Raw genomic sequence first — 26,317 nt, forward strand, 5'->3', positions numbered from 1 at the left:
CAACCCTGCGCCTCACCTGTGGGTTCAATCCCAGAGCTTGTCGCGTTAAATTGTAGGCCATCTTTAAGGTGTTACCAATCCAGCCCCACTTCCGCTTCCTGATGTCTTGGCTGGCAGGTCTTTGGTTGGTTCTCTCCCACAGATCTGTAGGGGAGATCTTCCCGGGCCATCTGATATTGAGTATGTGGCGCAGACATCTGTTGACAAATGTCTGTATGTATCTTGTTAGTGATGGCATTTGTTACTCGCTGAGCTTGTCTTGTTAAATTGTCGGCTGGCTTTCGTAGAGTGTGGCCAATCCAGCCCCACTTCCGCTTCTTGATGTCTTGGCTGGCAGGGTTTTGGTTGGTTCTCTCGCACAGGGCGGTATTGGAGATCTTCTCAGGCCATCGGATGTTAAGAATGCGGCGCAGACATTTGTTGATGAATGTCTGTATCTTGTTGGTGATGGCATTTGTCACCCGCCATATCTCAGGTCCATACAGAAGGACTGACTTTACATTGGTATTATAGAGGCGGATCTTGGTGTGTAGAGACAAAGCCTTGGAGTTCCAGATAGGTCTTAGGGTGTGGAATGCAAGCCTGGCTTTGTTTATTCGGCTTCTGACATCGTCATCTGTACCTCCGTCTTTGCTGCTGACTATGCTGCCAAGGTAGGTGAAACGGTCAGACTCTGTAATACATTCTCCATATAGCTGGAGTTGGGCTTCTTGCTTTGTGCTGACCCGCATTACCTCCGTCTTCTTGATGTTGATGGTCAGGCCAGTCATTGCTGCTTCTACTGCGAGCCGAGTGACCTTTGTCTGTGCGTGTTGTTGATTGTGGGACAACTTTAATGTGCTGAATTTAAATATGCCGTGTAGTCTGTTAAATGTGAATGTGGGTGAATGGTTGTTTATGACTCAGTCTGTGTACGACTGATTTAAAGTGCTCTGAGCAAATCTTTGGAAGAGCACTACATAAATTTCTTATTAGTATTATTTAATGTGAAATAATGTTAAAGTATTGTAATACTGAGTGTAAGCAAACATAAACATGTGTTGAAAATCAAAATAAAAAAGTAGAACAAGGACATGTATGTCGGCATAAAAGACCCACTTCTTCTTTAAGTATTTAAAGTCAGATGTGTATTGGAGAAGCTGGAACCTTACATCAAGAAGTGGAAGAAATACCACAACTCGCAAACCTCCAAAATAGTGCAGTCTGTTTATATTTACAAGGTATAAGGTACCTTTCATACACGTTTACTATCCTCCACGTACTGTTTATGTAGAAATTTTATTTAAGCACGAAAATAATTGTAACCTGTATAAAGTATGACACATACATTTGAAGTATTTGTGGTGATCTAAAAGTATTGGCTGTATGGGCATACAGAGTGGGTTCATTAAATATATCTGCTTCCTTTCTTTATCGGATAGTAGTGCCACTGGAGGTCATTATTCAAGAATGAGTAAGACATAAATATGTGCCAGGAAAAATTAATGTCAAACGAATTCCTCTTGTGAACCCGAACAATCTATACTTATCTGAACTTACCACCTCTTCACAATACGATGGGTCTTACGAATAACTGTGTGAAAGCTTTGAAGAAAGATTCACAAAGTTTACAGCATCTAACTCAAAAGTTCCTTAAATTGAGTGATGCTAAAATAAAGAGAGAATTTTTTTAAAATTCCACAAATCAGAGATATCCCGGGAGATTCCTTATTTAAAATTAAGTTGAGTGATTAGGAAGTGGAAGCATGGCTTTCTTTCTAAATCTTTGTCAATGGGTTTTGTTTTAGAAAAAAAGAAAGCTGATAATGATTAAGATTTGATAGCAAAGATGCTGATAACGAGAAAGTGGGGGCTTGAACGTCACTTAAAATAAACTTTCTTCATTCCCATCTAGATTTCTTGCCCCCCAACATAAGTGATGTCAGTGACGAACAAGGGAAATGCTCAGGGTTGTCCATGGGACATATTTTTCTATCCCATCCCATCCCGTCCCATGGCAATTTATGCCTGTCCCATCCCGTCCCATCCCACGGGACGTTTCCCATGGGATTCCCATGGTATTAACAATCCTATGGACAACACTGAAAACCACTTTTCGGCTTTTGTTCTATAATTCCTGCTACTTCACATACAATAGATGATTCAGAGGAAAGATTTAAATCCTTGATGAATGAAATAACAGTAAATTTATTTTGCAATATCAAGTATCGACTACCATGGGAAATACAAGTGTGTGCTGTCCCGTCCCATCCCATCCCATGGGACGTTTCCCATGGGATTCCCATGGGATTCCCATTCCTATGGACAACACTGGAAATGCTACCACCGAGACATCCTAGTCATTGAATACCGTAACAAAGGAAAGTGCAGTCCGAATATGGACTCGACTTTTGTTGGTTCTTACAGAGGGGAAGTAATGTTTTAACAGGATGAAGTCAAGATCCCAAGATCGTGATTACCACCAACAACAGTCAAATAGTAATAATACAGCATGTCCTACCTGTTCATCGGCTTAATAAAGAAATGGTTTGCAACTTAAAAAATGAGACGTGCTAGCTGCTATAAAATATTACAAGTTAATTAGCAGTTTTCAATTATATTGAAACACATGAATTACTTATATATTTTTACTCTGTTGCACTTTTTATAGTAATATTAATGTTATTTGTTAAAACGCCCTGGAACATACTTGATTTCTAGTCTACTCCACCAAAGGACGGTAATTGGAAACTAAACGAGCCATTCCTGACAGCACGATTATTAAATTTTTAACAATATAAATAAAATACTGGAGTTTCTGTCTATGTTTAACTTTAAGTATTGTCTACGTACTAATGTTGCACGCAACGCCGACATTTTCCGAGTGTTGACAGTTGTGTGCGTAGAGCCCCGAGTGTTTACACAGCGTCAGGCTGGTTTCGTTCCCCACACACCACAGGTCATCGAACAGAATAGGACCAGAGCCTGGTCCGTACTTGGCTGACCCCACGGCTACTGCTGTTGTGCTGACCGACATCAGAAAGATTATAATAATTATAATGTTAAAAGAGAATAAAAAGAATACTAGAACGAATAAGAATACAAAGAATACGAATACGAAGACGAAAGAAGAAGAAAGAAGAAGAAGAAGAAGAAGAAGAAGAAGAACAACAACAACAACAACAACAACAACAACAACAACAAAAACAAGAGTTAAATGTGTTTAATAATTGTGTTAGCCTACACATACCTGTTAAATCCTAACATTCTGCAGGCTACCAAAGCTTCTTCCTGTCCAAAACTGTCATCACACACTGTGTTCCATTCTCCATCGTAAAAGATTTCCAGACGTCCCGCCTCCGCTGTGCCACCGACCACACGAGCTCTGAACTGTTGAGCTAAAAGTTAAAACACAAAGATGCTACATTAATAAGTTATGGTTTATTTTTATTACATAATACACAAGCTTCTAAAATGTACATTAAAAGTCTTTTACTTAACTTCACACGAGACACACGCACACACACAAGCACACACTTTTCTGTCAACCTCTCATTGATGCAACGAAAGCACTACTCTAAAATCTTGGAGCAAAGCAAGTAAGTGGCAAATATTTTCATTAAACGTGAGGTGAACCCACTCCTTCAAAACAAAGCACGTGAGCACATAACCGTCTGTTTCACCCTGAGGCCCCATTATCATATCAAACAAGTTATAGTTCTCTACTAAATAATTGTTTTAAAAATTTCTTTATGACCCACATTCATTCTCCTAAAAAGCAAACAAAACAAAAACCATCAGTGCTCAAAACCTAAAATAGCTTGTTATATTTAAAGCACCAGGGTGTATGTGGGCTGCGGGCATTTTCAATCTTAGCAAGTCTCAAACCAAACTATTCCTAATCTTATTATATAAATCGTGATATTTATGGAATTATACTTAGAAATATTTCAAGATTTAATCCACTAACATATACACAAGTCACATAAGTCACATAATGATATACTAACAAACATGGAAATTTCGTATAATATGATGTAGGCAACTACAGATAATACCATTATTTAAGAAGTCACATGGATAAATAGGAGCCACTGTTTTCAAAAGGATATCTGTGAGTCATTAGTAAATGTATTGCTCCACAATATATCGTGACTTTGAAAAATGGCCTAAACTTATCCTCTGTTAGTATTGCCTTTAGGAATCTTTATTTATAAATAAAAAAAAATTCTAAAAGAGTAACGAAGTTCAAAGCTTTGTCACACCCGATGCCAACCTCGACAAGAGAACGACCACCCTACTGAAGCTCCACCTCCCTTGAAGTGGCGTAGTGGTGACTAACCCCCTCTCCCCGTCAACCTGGCGGACAGGTGGGTTAACCCCCGAGGTGTCACTCTCTTAACCGTTTAGGGTTCTCTTACTTACAACACCTCTGCGCTTCTACCGCGTAGGACATCTCTACACTGCCACATACGCTCTCCATTCTCTTCCAGGTTCTCGGCTTGTCAACAAGGAACTTTAATTGGGGCGATTGTTACTTCCACATTACAAGTGACGTTATCATGTCTTCTTTGGCCATTAGACCCGGCACAACACCCTGTCGAAGACTGTCTTTTAACTGTTTGTTTATTTTTCTTTTAATAGTGTGTCCTTTTTTTCTATTTGAGATTTTTGCTTTTGACCTTGAAGCAGATGGTTGTATAGCCTTAAGTGACACGCCTTCTGTATGACTTTACGAGTCTCACAAGAATGTCACTCGTACGAATAAAAACGACCACGTGACAACACTTCTCTGCAAGTTTTGCAATGTTTTCCAGTGCGAGCTCTCATTAATTCCAAGATCAGCATACTGTGCTACCGTTGTCTTCAAGGCCTTGCCCCGGCAAAACTATCAGATTCACTGATACTCACCAAGCCGGTCTTTTCGGTCTTCTTGTGTTGCTTTCTGTATCAGAAGTTTCTACAAGTGACCTTGCATTTTTAAAAAAGTACACAATTAAATGCTGTAAGATCACCCGTAACTCTGCAACAAAACCAGATCCTCTACAAAACAACTAAAGCGAGATCCATGAAAGCGTGTCTAGGCTGGAGTAATGGTTTAATCAGTTTTTAATAAGTCTCCAGTGCCGCACTATTAAGAGCACGGACATCCTTTTTTGATGAATGTCTTTCAGACTAACTTTTCCCGTAAACTTTTAGAAAAAGGCTAACATACAAATTTGCTTCCGGCTTAAGTATAAACGTAAAGAAGAATCGCAGGTATTGTGAACTCTCGTATTGACGGAGGTACAAAAGGTCAAGATTTATAGTCAGTTGTGTTTCAAGTTTACTGGCTCCAAGTCGGGGGAAAGGTGAACGTAAGTGACAATTGACAAAGAGAGAAAATATGATTTTGAGGTGCGGGTTACACTTGACAACAAAACAAAACACCTACAGAAATACGGAAAACCAAAATAGTGGGATTTCGATTACTCACTGGAGATAACACATTCCAGGTAAACGTTACATGCCCTGATTTCTGGACAATTCGTTTTTATTGAACCTAGTGTACTACATCGAGTGCTCTATGACTTTTGCCCCGCACCACTAAGCACCCGCATGGCTGACACAGTCTAAACTCTAGAGGAAAAGAACTGCAAGGTGTAAAATCTACTGCAAAGAGGTAAAAAAAACTGCAAGGTTGAGGAAACTACTGCGAGGTAGAAGAAATATTTATGGTAAAGTTCTTACGAAAGCGTTTATTTCAGAAAATGTTACAGTGGGTTGAGTGCAATAAATGTAGATATCAATTTTATTTTTAGAATCTTTTTTTTTTTATTTTAGTTTACAACGTTTGTATCCGGCTGGTTCTTACAGAAGGAAAGTAAATTTTTTTTTGAGGAAGAAGTAAAGATGCAATCATTATTTTCTACTAACAACAATCCAAAATTAATATTACAGCATGACCTATCTGTTAATGGTCTTAAGAAAGGAAATTGTTCACAACTTAAGAAAGTAAAACGTCCTAGCTTTTATAAAATATTACAAGTGTAATCAGCATATTTCAATTATGAAAAATACATAAATTACTTACTTATCTATTTTTTACTTTGTTGCAGAGTGTAAAAAAATAATCATCATCATCATCATCATCATCATCATCATCATCATCATAATAATAATTGTAAGAAACATTCTAAAACATACTTGATTTCTGTACTAATTGATCAAAGAACGGTAAATGGGAACTAAAAGAACCATTCCTAACAACACAATTATTAAATTTTTAACAAAATAAATAAAGTATTGGAGTAATTGTAAATGTTTTTTATTACTTGTCTTTATAATGAGGTTGCACTCAACGCCGACATCCTCCCAATGTTCACAGTCGTGTATGTAGAGCCCCGAGTGTTTACACTGCGCCAGGCTGGTTTCGTTGCCCACACACTGCATTTCATCAAACAGAACAGGACCAGAGCCTGCTCCGTACTTGCCTGACCCCACAGCTGCTGCTGTTGTGCTGTCCGACATGAGAAACAAATAGCAGAAGACATAGACGTCGAAAACTTCTAACCCGCAGCATCACGACCATGATAGATCGCACCTTCTGCGCACACTGTCATGGACCTAGTGCTAGGACTGGGACGTGTGTGGATGGAAGGGTGCGAGTGATGGACGTTTTCTAAATGGAATGTGATAAATGACGTAATGTGACGTCAAAAAATAGTGACGTCGAAATGAGGTAGCGTTAAGAAGGAACGAGAAAAAGAAAACGTTAAAACCTAAATTTCCGTAAGTTCATTCATGAAACGCTTTTTGTCTTTGTATAACCGAAGATGAACACAATAAGATGTAACTTCTAATAAGCGTTCAAACAGAAGCAATTTTGTGATTCCGAAGCTTCCAACAAATTAAATGATTCCAAATTATTACTTCTTCAGATGTGACAAAGATAATGTTTAAATTAGCACAGAAATTACCTTTTCAAAGGGCGACTAACTGACTCAGTGACTAATCTGTAAAGAGGATAGCATCGGTTTTTAGCCGTAAATAATGTCAATAAATTATTTCATTTTTAACACCTCTTTGTAAGCGTGTGTGTGACAGTACGTGTTTTATGTTTGTCGTTGTCGTATGACCAAAATAAATATTTGTTTCTTGGACGAGTGGAGCTTGTGTCGCCTGGTGCACTGTGATACCGCCAACAAGTTTAAGTTGTAGAAGACGAAGCACAGTATATGTCCGGCCTCAGTGTGTACTTAGCCTTGTCATAAATAGATCACACAGCCTACACTATAGTAGGGTCAAATACCTAACAGACACTTCCTACGGAGGTCACTCTTCGTTACTTTATCCCTCCTTCTGTCTGTAATAAGTTTGATTTAAAGTTGTTAGTAGCAAAGTTATAACGAGCATCAGATCAGACTTTAAATAATGTTTATAACAAAACTCTCGTTATCATATTAACTTTATTATATATTACTCCCGCAGCCTTATTCTGGTGTGCTGATTATCAAATATAAGCAGTGAAAATTATAAAGCGAAAAGTAATCAGCTAAGATATAGATGTATCATTAATAAATTAAAACTACAAAATTAAGTCTTGCTGATATTTTCCAACATAAAATCTGTGTTTGAAAACTAAGGAGGTTTTGACCATACGTGACATTTTCTGGTGTATAGAGAGAAATAATCACAGTGAGAAATACTTACTGATAGGTTTCCTTTTACATTTTAGCGCGGTCTGCACTTCCCTTCGTCTACTTCTACCTAGCCTCTGTACACTTTCTATCTCGGCAAGTTGGATTGGATTCTTAGCACCTGTATCACCTATTGGATTATCAGCTTGTTTCGATCTGTCTCCACTGGTCACTCGAGCCACATCTTTGCTACCTTATTCGTTGCAACCATTTTTAAAACTCAGGGTGACAGAGTATTACCTTTACTTGCAAGTCTTGACGACCTGAATTTTTTTTAAAACCCTTCATCGTCCTGGTAAGCAACACGAGTCGCGCTATATGTAGAGATGGAGGCAATAAATTAAAATAAAATTTAATACACTTTAAACACATAGCATTAGAAAATTAATGCATACTCCTCTGTCAGAAAGCAAGTGCATGACATGCAGGTGACCATGCTTGCCTGATAACTTATGGTAATCACCTAACTGCTGTCTACGATAAATGTTGAGAATATTATAATGCCATCCCGTGCCACACAGTTTTTTCTTTCCTTTGTTAAGACAGAGAAATTAAAACACAATCAAGGTGGTGCAACGACTATGAGGGCTCTTCTCCTTTTTTAAGATTGCTGAGCCATTGTAAATTCTTCAGTAAACTTCAAAACACGTTACTCATACAACAGTGTGTTCATTTGTAATAGGACTGTAGAAGAATCCCTAACTAAAAGCGATTTAAAGTGTTCCAACGCGTACACTTGTAAAACTCAATCGATTAAAAAAACCAGAAGCATCAAGATTATAATGAATTTGAAAAAAACACTGGTTGCAGAAATGTGCGTTACGAAAGTATCTATGTCTTGGATACGTGTGATAGAACAGAATTTCTTAAAAATTCATTTTTGACGCCCAATTTTAAGTGCTACTTACACTGCATAACCAAACTAAATATACATTTATGTACCCGTGGGACAGATGTAGTGGTTTATTTTACTATTTTACTAAACCAGAATAGCTACTCCAATAAAAAGGGTTTTCCCATCAGAGCCAATAGTGACTCCTAAATCCCTTTGAACTGAACATTCTCCACATTATCGGGCTACTTTTAAACAAGGCACGATTAGCTACTGCAATAACAAGGGTTTTCCAATCAGAGGCACTAGTGACCCTTAAATCCCTGTTTAAACTGAACACCCTCCACATTTAAAAGCTACTAGACTTTTCTATCAGCATGATAATTATCCAACGTGTAAAAAAGCTTATATCTTGTTAGTTAAATGTGTTTAATGATTGCGTGAGACTACACCTACCTGTTGAATCCTAACATTCTGCAGGCTACCAAAGCTTCTTCCTCTCCGAAATCGTCATCACACACTGTGCTCCAAGTTCCATCGTACAAGATTTCCAGACGTCCCACCTCCGCTGTGCCACCGACCACACGAGCTCTGAACTCTTGAGCTAAAAGTTAAAACACAAATATGCTACATTAATAAGTTATGTACGTTTTTGTCATAAATAAGTGGGAACACTCTATGAAAAAGTGCCATGCTGCATGATTATTAGACGGATATGTTTTTCTTCCTCTTTTCTGAAGCTGTGCTTGTAAACATTGTCTTTGCTTTATGTAATTACAAATGTTTTTATTATTACTATTTAAGGAGTGAAAAGCATGATTACTTGCCAGACGCAGGAGCGGCCTTATGCATATACAAACTGGTCACCTGCATAGGGCCATCTAATCCTAGGTGCCACAACGCCAATAAATATTGAATATCAAACAGAAGAAGGAAAAGGCCACCATTTTCTGCCCAGGACCGCAACGAGCCTAGAGCCGCCCCTGCTAGACGTTTGCGCTTAATTCTTTTTATAATCATCATCATCATCATCATCGTCATCATCATCGTCATCATCATCATCATCATCATCATAAACGTCAACTTTGTCATTGTAGTCTACAAATCGCACACACATTATTGTTGTAGATTTTATATTTATTAGTCACAAATCGCTTATTGTGTGCCTTACGGAGGCGGCACTAAGCAGCAGTTTATAATGTGGAGCTGCGTCCTTGGAGAGAGTGGCTTCCAAGTACTTGAAGCTTTTTATCTCTTCGAGCTGAGTTCCATTTATATAGATGTCTGCTTTGCCCTTCCAAAAACCATGACGTTGCTCTTTCCATTGCTGGTCTCCATTCCATTTCAGTTGTTAGTGCCTGATAACATATCTATGTTGTCTACAAAGTTTAGGTTGCATTTCGGTCTTCATCCAATTCAAATGGAGGTATGATGAACGTGGAAAGTTTCAAGTATGATATTTTCCAAGAAGATAATAAGCAGCATCTGTGTATATCATAGACTAACACCCGCTGTGGTGCGAAAGTAAGCTTATATTTGCTGTTGACTTTTCATATATCATGCCACAGCTCCTCATGCAAGACTATGTCAAATGCATTCTTAAACTTAACGTTTCTTCTGCTAGCACCTCTGCACTAGTGCTAAGTCGGATCTGTATGACCTTTAGCATGACTTTTCTCGAGTGGCTGATAAGGCTTTTGGTTGTGTAGTCCTATTTGCTGTTTCCTGCATCCATTTTGTTTCAGTGGGGTACATTCCTTGCACATAACAGTGAGGACCTTTGTAACTTCTAGAATATGAAGTAAGACGCAATAAATTTTCATGTTTCTAACATGGTGTGTGTCCCAATCCTATGGGGTGTAGGCAGGCCCGTTCTTAGCCCCCGCGGGGCCCGAGGCAAAGGGCATGTGCGGGGCCCTCACGCCACGATCACACGGTTTTAGTTGGGATCTAAAGTCACTTTTTTCCTCAGGGATATCTCGTCTTTTATCATTGACAGCACGCTGCATACACATTACAACATAAGCCTACGATTAATTTATTTGTAACACTTCCATATGCCTAGTTACCATATCAATCAAAAGCGCGGGGCCCTAGGCAAATGCCTCGTCCGCCTGCCCCTAAGCACGGCCCTGGGTGTAGGTACAGAGACTCGTAGTTAAGTCTTAACTACACGCTCGCTAATCTTGTGCTCGATGCACTTCAACTAAATTACTAATTAACACATATTAACAACTCAAGCCCCCAACGCACTCTCGAGTAAACAACATAGCGCAATTTAGTGGAAACAAAATACTTATTGAGTATAGAAACATGTCAAGAGCTTACATAACATACAATTAAAGACAAATGAACCTACGAAAAAAAAAATTCCGTCTTAGCTACTTGTCTAGGGTGTCTCGTTAATCTACACCCTTACCACTAATCCAGGTATTTAGTGAGTCATAAATCTTATCTTTAGCTTTGCATAGTCCTATACTACACTCATCTACATACACATTCACTCGCTCTACACTTCGCACTTTCATACACCACTTAACTCGACCAAATCGTCTTTACCGCGTGGGAGGGAATTATCCTTGATGGCTTGGCACACAACTGTTTGTCCTTAATTACTTCAAACGATTGTCTTTGCTACACAGAGGGCCCTCCCGACGAGAAGCAAAAGAGATGGTGGTCTGTTGACCGTTGGTCTTCCTTGCCTGGAATTTTCCCCAGATGTACAAAACAAAACAAGCCTTGCATGGAACTGGGACAAGCTCTCACGTGTACTGTCCCTTACACCAGTGTGCACTCAGTTCCCGTCACCAGCTGGCCTGATGTCGCACCAGATAGGAACCAGCGCCTGGCTCTGTGGCCAGAGTAACGTGTCCCACTGCGCTACCAGGAGTACATCGATGTTATTCAGGGTTAGAGGTCAACCTCCTTTACACTCTGGCTTAAGTGTGGGCTGCCCCTCCTGGCAAATTCCTATTACCGGTCTCTTGTGTGGTAAAAAGACGGCCTGGAGATAGCTGACAAAGCACTTGGCGAAAGCTGGAGTTTTCAGCATCCCATCCCTCTCAGCGTCTGCTCAACCTATGGCACCCACACTACTGTGCTGTTTCTACTTTTTCGTGACAGCGTATTTCTAAAAGATGGATGTAATGTGTCGCTGTATCTTGTTACTGTTAGTTTATGCCCAGAAAACTTGACAGTGAGGTATCTAATAGGAAGGGTTACGTTTTTCTACTCCTAGTCCTGAACTTGCATTCTTGTTGTTGCTCTAGTTTTTGTGTTTTTCTTCTGCACCCAGTGTCATGTGGTAATTTTAATATGGATATTATTATCACGCCCATTTAGAGTCTAGAATAAAAATTTCGACGCGTCCACACCCAAAGAAACCTTAATTAATTAAAAGGCCCTTCAGTACAGGATTTTAGAGAAGCCTCCTGTAAATCAGACGACCTTAAATAGCAAAAGCACAGCAATACAAAAACAGCAGCGAGCAAAGAGGGACCTCTGCCGCCAACGGAAGTAGGAACGATACCTGCAGTAGATAAACCCAATGATAATTGTCATCTTCTTTTAGTCTTTTGTAATCAGCAGTCTGATAACCTAATTAACATTACTTGTCATAAAACGCTTACTAATCTTGCCAGTGGGACACTACACACCAGTAGAGAGTTTCATATCCGTGACAAGTTATTACAGTAGTATTATGCCTACTTACCCAGGCTTGGCACCAACAGCAGGTACATGAGGTAAGTAGTGACCACCCTGTACCTCATGATGCTCTTTGACTCTGGTGATGAAGACTTACAATGATGGTGTGTCTGTGACTGACAAGACACTGGACGTCGACCGCAGCGCCGCAACTTTACACACAGCGACCAGGATGTTAAGGTCTGCGAGCAGCGATTGGCTGACATGTCACGTGCCTGGCTGTGATTGGTTGGCATTAATTTTTTTATCTTTTTTATCTCTTTCTTTCCTTCTTTCTGCCTTGGGACGTGCGTTGGGAGTCGTGTGGTGCACTGAGCCCGAGTTCAGATTTTTTGAAAGACAAAGGGAATTAACAAAGTGTGGTGTGGAATATTCTTTTTTCTGTGACTATACCTGTAGTTATAGTTCAAATTATTTCGCTTAGCTCGCATCTTACCCGGTGTTTTATATCTCTACTAATATTAAGTTTATTTCGTTCTTCAAAGTGTTTCATATAGCCAGACCCGTCAAGGACAAAACCCAGTAGGCAGTTTTTGTTTTTTTTTCTAGTGTAAGAAGCAGTTTGCAGGTCCTCTTTTAAATTAATTAACGACAATGTCTTCCTGTCAAAGCATACCACAAAGGCTTTCAGTCATTTGAGTTTTTATCTCCCTGCAATTCTCAATTGGAAATAAACTCAGTTTCTTAGAATTGGTGAGTTCCTTCCTCTACATATGACTGAAGCCTTGCAGACATATTTCAAACTAAAGAATCTTTTGTGAGTGTTCTGTAAACACTCATCCTAGTCATTACCTACAAATGTTTACTTTGTTGTGACTTTATTATATTGGTATCAAGTCTAGCCAAAAATACTGTAAAGTAATGCATATATGCAGCAGGAGGAGTACTGGTGAAGTTTTGTCCAATATGCACATGCAGATAAGTGTGTGTGTTAGCTTGAAAGCTACGGTTGTCATATTCTCTTCAAATTTAGTAGGATTTTTTCTCTTGCATATGACTCGATCATGGGTATGTTTGGGTTTGAAGAGGCCACATAAAACAATGTGAAGAACTTCAGGGAACTGAGGCTCAATAGTGGTCTGTCCACCCTGTCTTGGATTGTTTGTCTATAGCTTGGAACAGCTAGTTGTTCTGCTATCTCAATACTTAGAGAGATATTATCATTGTTCTACGAAATCATGGTGAGGACTTGCAATTAATTTGTCGATATAAAAACCTTAAGATAATTTATGCATGATGTAATAAACCTACCAGCCTCACCATCATCCTTTTAAAGAGACTAATTGATGCTTTATATCGCAAGCAGTTTGTATGAGCAGGGATTTTTTACCATTCTCTTTACCATTACTGTAACAAAAAACCAAAACAAAACAGGGTTTCAGTAAAAGTCACTATAAGATTACCTGAGAAAATAGAGATTTCTAATAAATAAGTCTCCAAAGATTAAACGCTTACAAGACTGTTTAGTTGCAAGTTACTATGGTGGTCATTTTAAAGATAATGGTTTGTTTACTGGAACTGTTGCCGAAAAGAGCTAAAGATAATACTTCCCACACTTTGGTTAATCCTGTTTGTGTCCTGCAATAGAAGTCTCAGCCCCATTTACGTCTTTTGTTGTGGACAAGAGGTAAAACACTCAGTGATACAGAAACGAGGCTATGAAAAATAGCCAAGAGCCTGTATTGTAGTCAAACATGTAAAGGTTTGCGATAGAAATTGGGCAAAAACAAATCGGATACTTCTTATTTAACTTAATGGTACCCACTTTCGCCATGGGACTGCAAACATCAAACTTAAGTTTGCCGGCTATACAGACCTGCAAAACAACAAAAGTTATACTTTACATTCAGATGCTGTAACTGTTCGCAAAACATGAGTAAATGTACTCCTTTTTTTTGTTTTCTACGTCCTGTATCTACAAATAAACCATTTCTTTGAACATACAGACATAATATATCAATTGACGATATCGTTATCTCTCCATTTTCTAAAGACAAAGGAAGTAGGCAGGTGTGGTGTGCACGGAGCCTCACATACTTCCCTAGTTTTCCCCCATGGTTTATTCCCCTGTTGCAAACGAGCAAACAACTGTGAATGTTTGAGACCAAAAATGAGAAACACTTCCTACACTTCCGCAAGTCATGTTCATTTCCTGTAAAAACACTGCCAAGGTCCTATCTGTCAAATATTAAGACCATTTTGCTCAAAATTTTACAAAGTAACTTGTTAGATGCTTTGTGGTTATAGCAGCATGTGTCTGACATTTGCTTTTATGTGGCTTAAAGACATGATATTGCCATATTTACTATTCCTTCATACATACCATATATTCAAAGAGTTGACCCACATCAAGTACTTCTAGATTTTCCCCGTCCCCATGTTTTAAAGTCCACTTTGCCGGCAAGCGATTGTGACACAATAACATAATCACGGAATAATTCTTTTACTTTCGCTATGCATGTTCGCGTCCGTTTGATAAAAGTCTCCTAAATCCTTTCAGCCGAACGTCTGAACCTGTCCTCTTGAAATGTGATTTAATTCAGACGATAGGTAATACAACTTATAGGCTATGGGTGGAGGGATTAAGGAATCTACAATCCCCATAATTTGCTGAAAATGGAGACGTCTTTTTAATAAATTCTTGGTGTCGAGACTGACAGTTTGATAGACGGGTATAGACACTTTGAACGCGATACAAATTACAAACAAGTGAGTTGTATGCAAGAAAAAGCATTGGTCATAGCTTTGTAGCTTTTTCCACATGAACAGACCTAGAAGACAGACGAAACGATACTACAGGACAGGAAACAAGCAAAGATCTCCACCTGCTGCCCATAAATGCATTCATGTGTTTGTCTTTCTGGCCGCAGTTTGGACGTTTATGTAAATGCATTGATGCTTGTTGAACTTTCGTGATATTAATTTACCTGACTGCTGCTATGGTTCAAACATCATCACTGAGTTATAAAAACATATTAAGTTTTAACACATAAACTTTCTGCAGCATGCAAGCGTTAATAGCTGAGACCGGAAGAGCGACGTCCTCTCGCTTTGGCCAGCTATGTGTGTGTCCGGCGATAAGAGCACTGAGTTCCGCTTAGCCACGCCTAATGCGCGTTCTGACGAGGTTCTGTTCCTCGCAAGTGTTCCAAGTTTCCAAAAACTTCAAAGGAATAAAACTCTGGTGTATCTGAAAACAGTGGTCACCAAACACATAATGCTTTTTGGTAACAACGATACCGTTCTCTTTTTGAGGTAAACGTGTATCACACGTTTCTTGCCCAACAGATAGCTGGTAACTCAAAGAGTTTTGCTGAATTGCGCTCTCTCCTCCTCATACCATTACTTATAAAATTATATTAAACAATACATCCTTTTCTTCGCTGTATGATGATATAGTGGGCTAAAGAAACTGTTTTCCTTAGAATTATCACCGTTAAAATAGTAAAATGCTACACTTAGTATTCCAAGCATTGCAGGCGTCTATCTCTCTTTTCTCACAGCTTTATTGCGCGCATGACCACGCCAGGGTGAAGTAGCTGGTAAAGAAGAAAATTTATTCTTATTCAGTTTGGTAGTTTTTAAGGCTGGATCGTAAGTGTGACAGGTAGAACAACGGTTCATTGTAGGATTTAAATGCCTTCTCTGAGCTTGAACAAATGGGTAGCACTTAGGACTCGCTTTCTACTCGAAACGTCAAGTTGAAAAAGGTGAGATCACCTTGTTAGCGCTTTAGAGTGACCATAACTGTACTATTTTCGCAGGTCGGGTTTTAGACTACATTCCCGGAACAGAATAGTTAGCATCAGCATACGCATGGATTTGTTCCTCCTTTGAAATTTGCAAAATGCATGTGATATGTAGTCCCACTAATACTTAAGATGTCCGGATAAGAGTCAGTTATTTAAGGAACAGAAGGGTTGTCACATCTGAGACATTGTTGGCAGTTTACTTTGTTAGGAACAGGGGGTTGTTGCCCCTGTCTGTGTTAGTCAGGGATTATTGCCCTTACCAGTATCAGAGAGTTTTTGGTTTCGTCGTGTTTAGCGTCAGAACCCGACGTCATTTTATGACGCAATTTTAGAGGGACGTGGGGTGAAAATTATTTGGAAGAAAGCAGACGGCTGTGTGGAGTTAAGAGAGGCGGACTGAAAGTGTGGAGTGTCCGCTTTGGATCTTGTGTGTTGATCCCAGAGAAATTAGTTGTAGTGTTCGCTTTGGATCTTATGTGTCGATCCCAGAGGATTTATGCGTGGTGTTCGCTTTGGATCTTGTATGTTGATCCCAGAAAATATATTCTGAGTCGTCGATTAGGTGTCTGCCATGACAGCACTTACTCCTATTAAGAACCGGAACGTGTATGTGGTTTCCTCTAAAAGTTTTGTGTGTGGATATCCGTCAAGTGTGGCCAAGACTGCACAACTTCTGGACAAAGGGACGGGAGGATTTTACCTGGACGTTTCATTTTTGGGTGTGAGTAACTAAGACTCTAACGAATTATCCACAAACATACGACAGTTTTGAGTTACAGGCCGCTGTGTGGAAGACATTTAATTAATGTTGATTGATAGAAAGTTTTGTTGCCCACGACAAATCTATGTGATTTGTGATTGAAAGAACACGAAAGGGGACGCGTGCGTGTACTGAGTGAAAGTGTGATTTTAAACTGCGTCCCTGACATACTTAGTGATAGGTTGTATCCATGGTCTTTGACTTCTACGTCTTCTCATGATTTTTGCTTATAGACCGCAAAGCCATTCACTGTTATTTACTTGATGAAATGCTTGCGCCCAGGTGGAATTAGTAGTCTGACAAAAGGGGTTGAATTATTCAGGGGCCTATAAGACGACATTTCTTTCTTTCTGGTTTTTTTTTAATTTATTTATTTATAGAACAGCTGAACTGATATTGAGAGGTGCAAGTAAAAACCTTGCGACAAAATCTCGAAAAAGACGAGGATCTTGCATGGGCTTTACTTACGAAGAGCACTCTTATTGTGTAGGCTTTTGATGTGGTTCCGCCACTCGACCACGTTTTAATCCATAGTGTCAAATTATGGGACATTCCTTTATTGCTATAAGCGCATCCTATTATCTTGCATATATTATTGAATCACAATACCTATTACAAGCTTTTAACATTAGCCTGTTCTCCTAAGTATAATTTTTACAAAGCTGTAATTAACATGTATCTAGCAGGTCCGGGCGAGAGAGCATTTTGTGTACTATGTCAACATTTATAAGTTTTATTGTTTGTCTGGTTTATAGATTTCAGGTGTTTGTTGACTTCACTTTCATGTGGGACTTTAAGTTGATCGTAGATATGTCTCTCAAAACTTTCTTGCCATTGTTTATTGAAGCGTTACTTAGATAAAAATAAACTGATTTTGATTAACACGTGCATAATTATAGCGGAAAAGTGTCAGGTAAGAGGTTTATTTATATGACTAAAGTGAAACTTGGAAAAAACATCAAACAAACGGCAAACTGCTTTATTATTCCTTTTAAAAAAAATTTGAAATTTTGCCACAAGTTTCAGAAAAAAATTAATAAGGCTCAAAAGATTTCTGTATGAATTTATTGAAGAACAATTTTTTATCCAGATATGGTTTTATATATATATATATTGTTACTTCCCTTTTTAGTGTGTTACGCTTCTAACAAGATATGCAAGCACAAAGAGTTAAGCCTATAGCTTTTTGTCTATCAACAGGGTAAGGTCTTGTAATTGTTTAAAAATTAAGAAAATAAAAATCGACACGTAGATAAATAATTCACCCGAAAGTAACAAGATGAGAATTTAAGGCATATGTTCTTATAACCCTGGCAGCCCTGCTTTGGAATATATTTACACGGTCACAAAGCTCTTTTTCTGTTGGTGATATTTTTCTCTAATATTATTTTAAAAAGCCTCAGAATTTATTTATTTATTTATAGGTTTATTTATTTATTCGATCTCCATGACCCATGTTGCGATGTTTACAAACAAGTTGGTTAAGCACATACTGCTGTGCTCTCTCTTTTCCTAAAACTGGATTTTGACCCTCTACACATCTGGATATTACTGTACACTTTTTCTCTAGTTTACATGTTTAGGAAAGATTTCTTAAGACTGTCCACCTGTCATAATATTAATAAAAATGTTTTTGCTTCGAGATATTCCTAGATTGTCATCATATTCAACACAGAAGGTCACATGTTTTCTCTTTATATCGTCATTTTTACTAGATTATTTTACATATTTATTACTGATGAATTACAAAATCCCAAAATTTACAAGCATGTAGATGCATTAGAATGTAAGGATCCCGCTCTTGAGATGTAGAATGCCTTCTGCCACAACACCAATAACTCAGAAATTTGTCTTTAGAAGAGTTTTGGCATTCAAGGGTGACGTTGAATGATTTTCTGTGCATATTTTGCACACCATCAGCAGCAAAGAAGGAAGTTTTCACGTGCACACTCTGATGTATATTTCGAGTGATATAAAACACCAACAATAATAAAAATGTTAATATAATCCTTTTTGAACTGGCATCAGTCAGGTTAGGGGTATGAACACAGAAACAACAGTCTTTCTCCCGGTTGCTGCCCTCTGGGAAAGACTTGGCACACCAATATCAGAAGAAATTAAACAGAAAGGAGAAAATGTGGGCAGAAAAAATATCTCTTGATATAACATATTCGTATATCTTTAAGTTTACGATACTACCCATCACGTATATCCCAATTAATATTTTCTTCATCTTTTAATCATGCATAAATAAACGTCTTAACAAGCAAAAGTAAGCCGTGTGAACATTGTGATGTGAACTAGGTAGTATGACATTACATGCGAAAATGAATGAAAAAATAAGGGAATTATCTGTGGGTTTCTTGAACGATCGTTTTACATTACTCCCCGACCCAGTCACGGAGCAAGACTTAGGAAAACAAAACAACAGTAAATATCCCTCCTACACTTAGCTTTTCATCTGAAAAGAACTCCTAAAGATAGTGCTAACAGCAGCAAAATTAGACAAAATTAAAAAGAAATAACAGGTCAAAAGAACAAACTCTTAGCGGACTTAAAAGATTTGCTCTAAGAGAAACAGAGTTGCATTACCTTGGGGGAAAAAGAAATTTAAAAAGTACATAAATATTACTAATAATCCCAGGTGAATATTTTGTCACGTACTAGCTAAAATTCAAAGAACAATTTTCAATTTTTCTATTTGTTTCTATTTGTTTACACTGTGGTTACTTTTGTCATTGTAAATAATGTTGAATGCTTCTATTGCTAAATCCTTGTAGTATAATAATGGTGGTCTTCAGATTAAGTTGGTCTGAAAAATAGGAAAAGCAAATATTTTTAAAAGACTGAGGAGAAAACTAAGAGTGGCTGGCTGGCATTTAAATTATTTAAATTATCATTTATAAAACGTACAATAACGACTGAACATTTACAAACTGTGGGACAATATACAAAACGTTCATGAGTCCTTTTTATAATCATACCATTCACAGGGTAAATGATTTCCACCTAATCCTGCTTGCTTTTGTACGTGCATGCACACACACACATACAGTTGTAAACAAACTCGTGATTTTACATTTAAACACGCAAGCTTACTACACTCTCAGTCCTATCGAACGTGACAGCCATCAAGCATTTTACAACTGACACGTGTGACAAGCATTTTTATGTCAGAAGTATCTCGAGACACACATTCTGGCACAAGACCTGTTATTGAGTGAAGACCGCGTTTTGTTCTCACGGTACCTGTGGCAACATCTTCAATATGTTTGAAAAGAAAATTAAAAAAAAAGTATTTGCAAGGACATTTTGTCTAGTACGCTCCCACCTTATTTTGCATTAAAGAAGCGCCTTTTCCTCTCGATGCAATTCCACAAGATGGCATGTGGAGTAACTAGGGCGGCTGATGCCATGTTCTCGATCTTGTGAGGGCGGATCTCGCAGAAGGTCAAGGACTTGTTCTAAGACATACTAAGTATGTAAGACATACATTCTAAGCCTGTGGACGAGGGGAACAATGGTTCTGAGGATTCTGAAGTGGTCAGGTGTGTCCGATTGACGCAGGCATCAATTTCGTTCAAATTCTAAAGTTTAGCGTGTTTTAAATATATTGTTTTAAAAGTATCAGATATAGTTGAACTATGTATAAATATTATAAGGTCCACATTTTTTTTAATCTAAACTGAATTGCTTTCAATTTGGTTTTCATAATGTTGTTAAGCACACGAAGCCGTTGGGAAAGTGAACTGTGCATTCAAACTACATTTACTTGCATTTCTACCATTACAAATATTCCCGTTTCGGCATTGTCTTTGACGGTATTTTTTCTCCGAAACTGATACAACTTATGTCATGACGCAGACATCATGACAGCAGCAATATTTACGTCATGACAGTAATATATGTTATGTGTATGACAGCAATGTTTGTGTCAAGACAGAAGCAGAAATCATTTTGACAGTGTGCATTTCAAGATAAAGTTACTCGTTCTCTCCAAAAAAGTGAAATTTTGACCAGTTTAAAAAATTTATATCTATTAACCTTCAACGTTGACAATTATTGGTGATACTCCGTTTTAAAGAGCATTTTTCAAACATTCACGTGGTGTAAATTTTAAGAAATATAGGTTTTTACACTGGTACTGAAATCAAATGAAAGATTGTAACTGTATGCGAAAGAGAAAAGTAGGAAAAGTAGGTCACCGTTAGAAATTAACCCAAAAAAATTATTTACACAATATAAAAACATAAAGTACCAAACAAACACATGTTTTATTAGAATATACATTTGAATTTAAATATTACTTACTGCTTTCTTCTTATTTTCAGTAGTTTGAGCACAAATCCATGTTGATTGAGTAACCGCTAAAAAAAATGTAAAATGGCGCTTAAACACAGAATCTTTGCTTCCTTTCAAACAAAACAAAATACCTGATTTGTGGACTTTTTCAGGATTTAAAGGGAAGTAATCTGTAGTTGAACAACTTCTAAAGGTGCCAGTACCTGTCTCCCTTATATTTCATTTACACACACAGAGATTACAATAATGTATCACACGGGATAGTTGAACGAGGAGACAAGCGAGCGGCGGGGCATCACCCTACCGCGTTCAACGCGGAGAGAAAGAGGTTTAAAGGGGAAACTTGTCTAATTAGGAAAAAGAAAACAAAATCAAAAGAAAGGTTTAGGTAGGTATGCATTAGTACTTTTTTCGCAAGTAATTTTAGTTTGACAGCTCCAACACTGTGCGGTGAACCAGAGATGCTAACTTTACCCGAAGAGCTGATAAACTTTTAAAGTGATTTCCTGTGAGGCTTGAAGCTATTTGGAGACAGTTCTTGCTATCAACCCTAAAAACATCTTATATGTATTTCCACAAAATACGTTTTATTGTTCCGCGTGATCAGGTCTTTTTAAAGCCATTTCTTGTGCAAATGAAGTGGTCCAAAATAAATTAGACTTTGCAATTGTTGTGAAGAAAGTCAAATTTGTTTTCAGACAACCCTACGGTTTTTATCGCCCTGAGATTGTTTGGACCTTGGGCACATATGATGACCTTAACTTTCAGTCCAACTTCTGACACTTTTTGAGGCACTGTTTCAATAGTGACTTAAGAAATTTGCCGCTTATGGTGCAGCTAGATAGAAGGTTTCCGACTGCCTGATTCTAGCGCTCGAACGGTCCACGAACCATAAATACTGTGGCATGAGATACATCATAACTCGATATCTGGCTGCCAAAGCCCTCCACCCCCATCAACGTTTTCCTTTTCAATGTTGTAAGATAGTTCTTCTTTGTCATTTCATCAAAAACGACAGCACAGATCTCACCTTTTGGCCGCATAGTAGATACTGTTTACAGAAAGGCTTACCAAGTATTATTATTATATCCTGGAAATACTTTAATATATTGCATGGCTCTTCTTAGAATGAATAATGATGGCAGGTTAAACAGCTTTCTCAGCATTCTGCATACCATTGGGCTTGTAGGCAGGAATGCAAGTTAGAGTGATTTCTTATTGGAGTTCCATCAAGTACCCTTGTTCCTTCATCCAGGTAAACTTACTTGTGTAAAAAGAATGATAAATGTTGTGGGAGGAAGATATTTATTTAAGTTTTAAAGCAAGCGTATCTTCTTTGTGTTTTCTGTGTGTTTTGCAGTACTGCTGAAAGGTTTTTACTTTCACTTTGAGTGCTAATTTTGATGGTGACCCTTATTTGACGTTAATTTGGTTCCTAAACTGAATTTGATAGCTCAGGGGAACACAGCCTCCAAAGAAGTTGAACATGTTGAGAGTAATAATAATTTTTTTTTTTGTTTGAGAAATCTGTTTAGGCATATTTACCTCTTTTATCACGTTTTATTCGTTTTCTTTTCTTCCACTTTCTCCTTTTCTTGAAATACCATTTTGTTGTAGCAGTTTTCGCTTTATAGTTAGCGGTGCTGGTGGATTTAGTACATTAAAGATATTTGAAACTGCACACCAGATCACCCGGCAGTATTTGTTCAAGGAATTTATAAACTGGCTTGGATAAAAATGGTTAGAACAGAGAGCACATGTCTCATGCAAGTACCAAGCCAGCTGGCCCAACAAATCGCTTCGCCGGCAGTTGTGCACTCACTTCTTACATCTATGGCAATGACAAGACTACTGAAACTGCTAAGTAGCATCATATGTGGCAGACCCAGTCACCCAAAGCTAAATGCGACTTGTTGAATTTACTAATGAAAGGAAATGCTATTAACTGATTTTCTATTCGTCTTTTTGAAAAGAGAAAAATAGAAAACCTTTAGTTGGAGAGTTGTGACAACTCGGTGCAGTGCATCATGGACCACCAGGCGCCAACACTGATACTGGTAACAGGGGGGCGTAACCCCAGTCACATCCGGGTTAGCGCGGCTTCACTCCCTCCTGAGTAAATTTAGTACATCGCTCTTATTGATGCCAAGTTGTTTTCTGTAATCCCTGCAACTTTATAAGATATTTCATATTAAAATTGTTTCAATACCTCATATTAAAATTGTTTTAGCATTGTTTACAGAAAAAATATCAGAAATTATATCGAAGCTTTGTTGTAAAAACCATCGTATTTTAATATACCAAACAGTGGGAACATTTTATAATATGATACTTCTTCACATTAATTTACAGCTGACTTATAAAAGCTAATTTTAGACGAATACAGGACTTAAGAATACAGAACCTGGACTGTAAACCCAATTGTTTACATCACTATAACCTTAGTAGGTACATATTCTTCCTGTACCGGAAGTCGGTATTTATTTTTTGATTCTCCGTTCACGTTTCTTGTTCATAAGCATTTATTTCATATCTTTCTAAAACAGCTTTTATTTTTATGAAGGTTAAAAACTATTTGATAATAATATCTGATTAATTAATATCTGATAAACAAAAACTGTAATTTTACCCTTAAAAATGTGTTATTCGTATGAGAAATAAAGAATTTCAGAAAACTGTAAAACAAATTACTTGGAATTATTCCTCCTTGTCTTCGGTACTTTTATCTGATTTTTGCTAGAAATGATCAATTAAAGTAAACTAAAATTTATAAACATTTTTAACGAATGATTTCATATGCTGAATTTCTTGAAAAACTTTATAAAATCTTTTTATGGGAAGCCTGTGTAAATATCCGATATATAACGAACAAAGTGCGACATTTATGGTTAAGCTCACTTGATAATCCCAAAGATAGGCAAGATAAAAAAGATGTACTTAAGCTGACATGAGGTTATATAAGTTATATATTTGTTCTCTTTTAAAGAACAAAAAGGTCTCTTCGTTGGCCCATAGACATGAGGGTGTGTGATTGATCGATACACTATTACCACAAAATCAAATCACGCTAACAATGTATATTATTCATACTTTATTGATGTTTTAATTTATAAATATAATTATATATATATTGTTGCATTTGAATTATGAAACACAATAACACGTCTACACTCACTTTGAATGTATATATATATAGTCAAATTTCTTCTGTGAATACTCGAAAACCGTTTTTAAAGTTTGCTTTTATTATACAAAAGAAGTAAAAAAATTAACGAAAGTAAATAATCTTAGTAAAGATGTAACAAGATTATCACTATCCTTCGCTCAGTCCCATAAAGCAAATCGTAGTTTTTTTCCTACTTACCTTCTCCGATTTTCTCTTTTGAAGTTAATCCGCATTTTCTCCAGCGAACAGCAGGATGAAAGTAAGTGTGAAATAGAATAAATTCCTACAAGTCTCCCCGTGATCCGTTTCGCGAAAAGGATAAGGAAAATCTGCTCGGAAATCATGATGTCAAATCGCATGACTGAATTTTTCTGTATAACGTAATTTGTTTTGCTTTTACTCAAAACTAAGATATACAGTGCAAAGAAACAAATATAGTTTACTGACAGAATATTTTTGCTTAGAAGTGAATTTTTAACAACCTTCAACGACGACTGTCATCTCATAGGACGACTTCAGTGAAAAAGGTTCTTCTTCCTCATCAGTTGTTTTAGTGACCACTGTACAAGTGTAGACACCAGTGTGTTCTATGATTCGCGGCTGTGATCTGTAATTGTCCAGTAGTACTGTTTACTCTACCAGACCACGTGATGGACTCAGGAGGGGGATTGCTGTCAGCTTCACACCAAAAGATAATATTTGCTCCTGGTGTTATTTTTGAAGGATCCATATAATTCTGCTTTGATGTTGTCACGCTGTCATTGCGAGTTACTCTTATGAGAGGTTTATCTGCAAAAGTGCATAAGCCCTAAGGAAATAAAGCTCATTTTATGCATATTAGTATAAATATATGTATACACAGAAATCAAATCAAAAGTATCACGTACCATAGCCATGTTAAAGTAAATGGCATGTGTAAGGTGAAGCAAACCCCATCCTTTCACAACATACACCTTTTCTGATAGAATCAGGTACGCACTTTTTTCAGAAAGATGTTGGGTGCATCAGAAGTTGACATTCTGCATTGGCTTTAAGTCTATAGAATTTTTGTACACATTTGAATTTTCATACAAATACACTTGTATGTACTTTAATTTAATTTGTGCTCTTGTTTTATATATATATACTTCTCAAGGTATAGATCTCTATCATCTCTCTAGAAACCAATCAGTTTTTTTCTAGTCGCTCTGCTTGCCTGTCTGTAAATTTTTACTATTAATCAATGTTCATAGAATTTCAAACTGCATTTCGTTAAAAAAATCTTTTGTTGATACATATGTCATATATTGTTGATACATATGTTGATACAATGTCAGAGTGGGCTTACAATACACCTGCAGTACCAGCGCCTCACTAGACACGCGAATATTTTGACCATCGACTGTAAAGCTGGCCGTGCATTTCACACGGCGTCCATTGTGGCTTCTGGTCAGATTGTCAAAAATTAGATCGGCACCAGACGGTTGACCATTTGCTGTCTCTATCCAGGTATATTCATTCGCTGGTTGATATTTGTATAAGATCCAACATTTTAGAACTATGTTTTTTTCCCTCCGTCATCGGGTACGTTTCTTTGTCGGGCATAATATAAACAGAAGGTGCTGAAAGATGAAAGAAAAGTAGAATTTAAAATCTTGAATTAAACTAGTCTTTACCTATCTCTTGTTGTAGTAGTAGTAGTAATAATAGTAATAATGTGTGATTCGTATAGTGCCAAACTATCAGCTTTTATCTCTATATATTTTTCCTTTGAAACTCACCAAAATACTGCCTAAAAGCAACTTACATTCACTGCAGTCAACGTCCGAGTTTTTACAGACATTTTCTATTCCGAATGGTGTCTGGTTGCAGTCAAAGACACTGCTCTCATCGCCACTGCATGCAAATTTCATCAGTAAAGCATTCCTGTCTTGCTCCGGGTGGCCATCCTTCCAATCACTCCTGTGCTTCTACATCATAGTGAAAACAAAACAAGATGTTTACCAAACTTGATAGCATGTTAAAAATATTTAACAGCTTCAAACTCTGAGACCTTACTGCATGGTGGTTCGGTGGGTGGTTGGGTGGTTGCGTTGGGATCGTTTTCTTCCCCGTAATTCTTTAGTAAGGAACAAAATATTTTACCTTGAAAATCGAGCTCTC

General features: G+C 37.6%; 1 protein-coding gene and 1 long non-coding RNA gene across 4 annotated transcripts in view; both read right to left on the reverse strand.

The window, feature by feature from the left end:
• Positions 1 to 12,358, reverse strand: part of LOC112568839 (deleted in malignant brain tumors 1 protein-like) — a 27,598-nt gene extending 15,240 nt beyond the window's left edge. For 2 of the 3 annotated variants that reach the window (XR_003100207.1, XM_025246348.1), the window contains exons 1-5: positions 12,203 to 12,358; positions 8,947 to 9,094; positions 6,294 to 6,478; positions 3,230 to 3,377; positions 2,833 to 3,005 (exon numbers count right to left, since the gene is read on the reverse strand). Coding sequence is in view for 1 of the 3 variants with exons in the window: in XM_025246348.1 (XP_025102133.1) it covers positions 2,833 to 3,005; positions 3,230 to 3,377; positions 6,294 to 6,478; positions 8,947 to 9,094; positions 12,203 to 12,260 (712 nt within the window). In the remaining 2 variants the exon portion in view is untranslated. The remainder of the gene's footprint in view (positions 1 to 2,832; positions 3,006 to 3,229; positions 3,378 to 6,293; positions 6,479 to 8,946; positions 9,095 to 12,202) is intronic. The other variant, XR_003100208.1, reaches the window with a different exon arrangement.
• A 12,418-nt stretch (positions 12,359 to 24,776) lies between these two features.
• On the reverse strand, positions 24,777 to 26,080 carry LOC112568864. The gene is made up of 3 exons (XR_003100223.1): positions 25,962 to 26,080; positions 25,503 to 25,776; positions 24,777 to 24,964 (listed from the first exon to the last, which is right to left on the reverse strand). It is a non-coding gene; the product is annotated as an uncharacterized LOC112568864 (long non-coding RNA).
• Positions 26,081 to 26,317: the final 237 nt, after the last annotated feature.

Source organism: Pomacea canaliculata, linkage group LG7 (genome assembly GCF_003073045.1).
Source record: "Pomacea canaliculata isolate SZHN2017 linkage group LG7, ASM307304v1, whole genome shotgun sequence".
NCBI classification, from domain to species: Eukaryota; Metazoa; Mollusca; class Gastropoda; order Architaenioglossa; family Ampullariidae; genus Pomacea; species Pomacea canaliculata.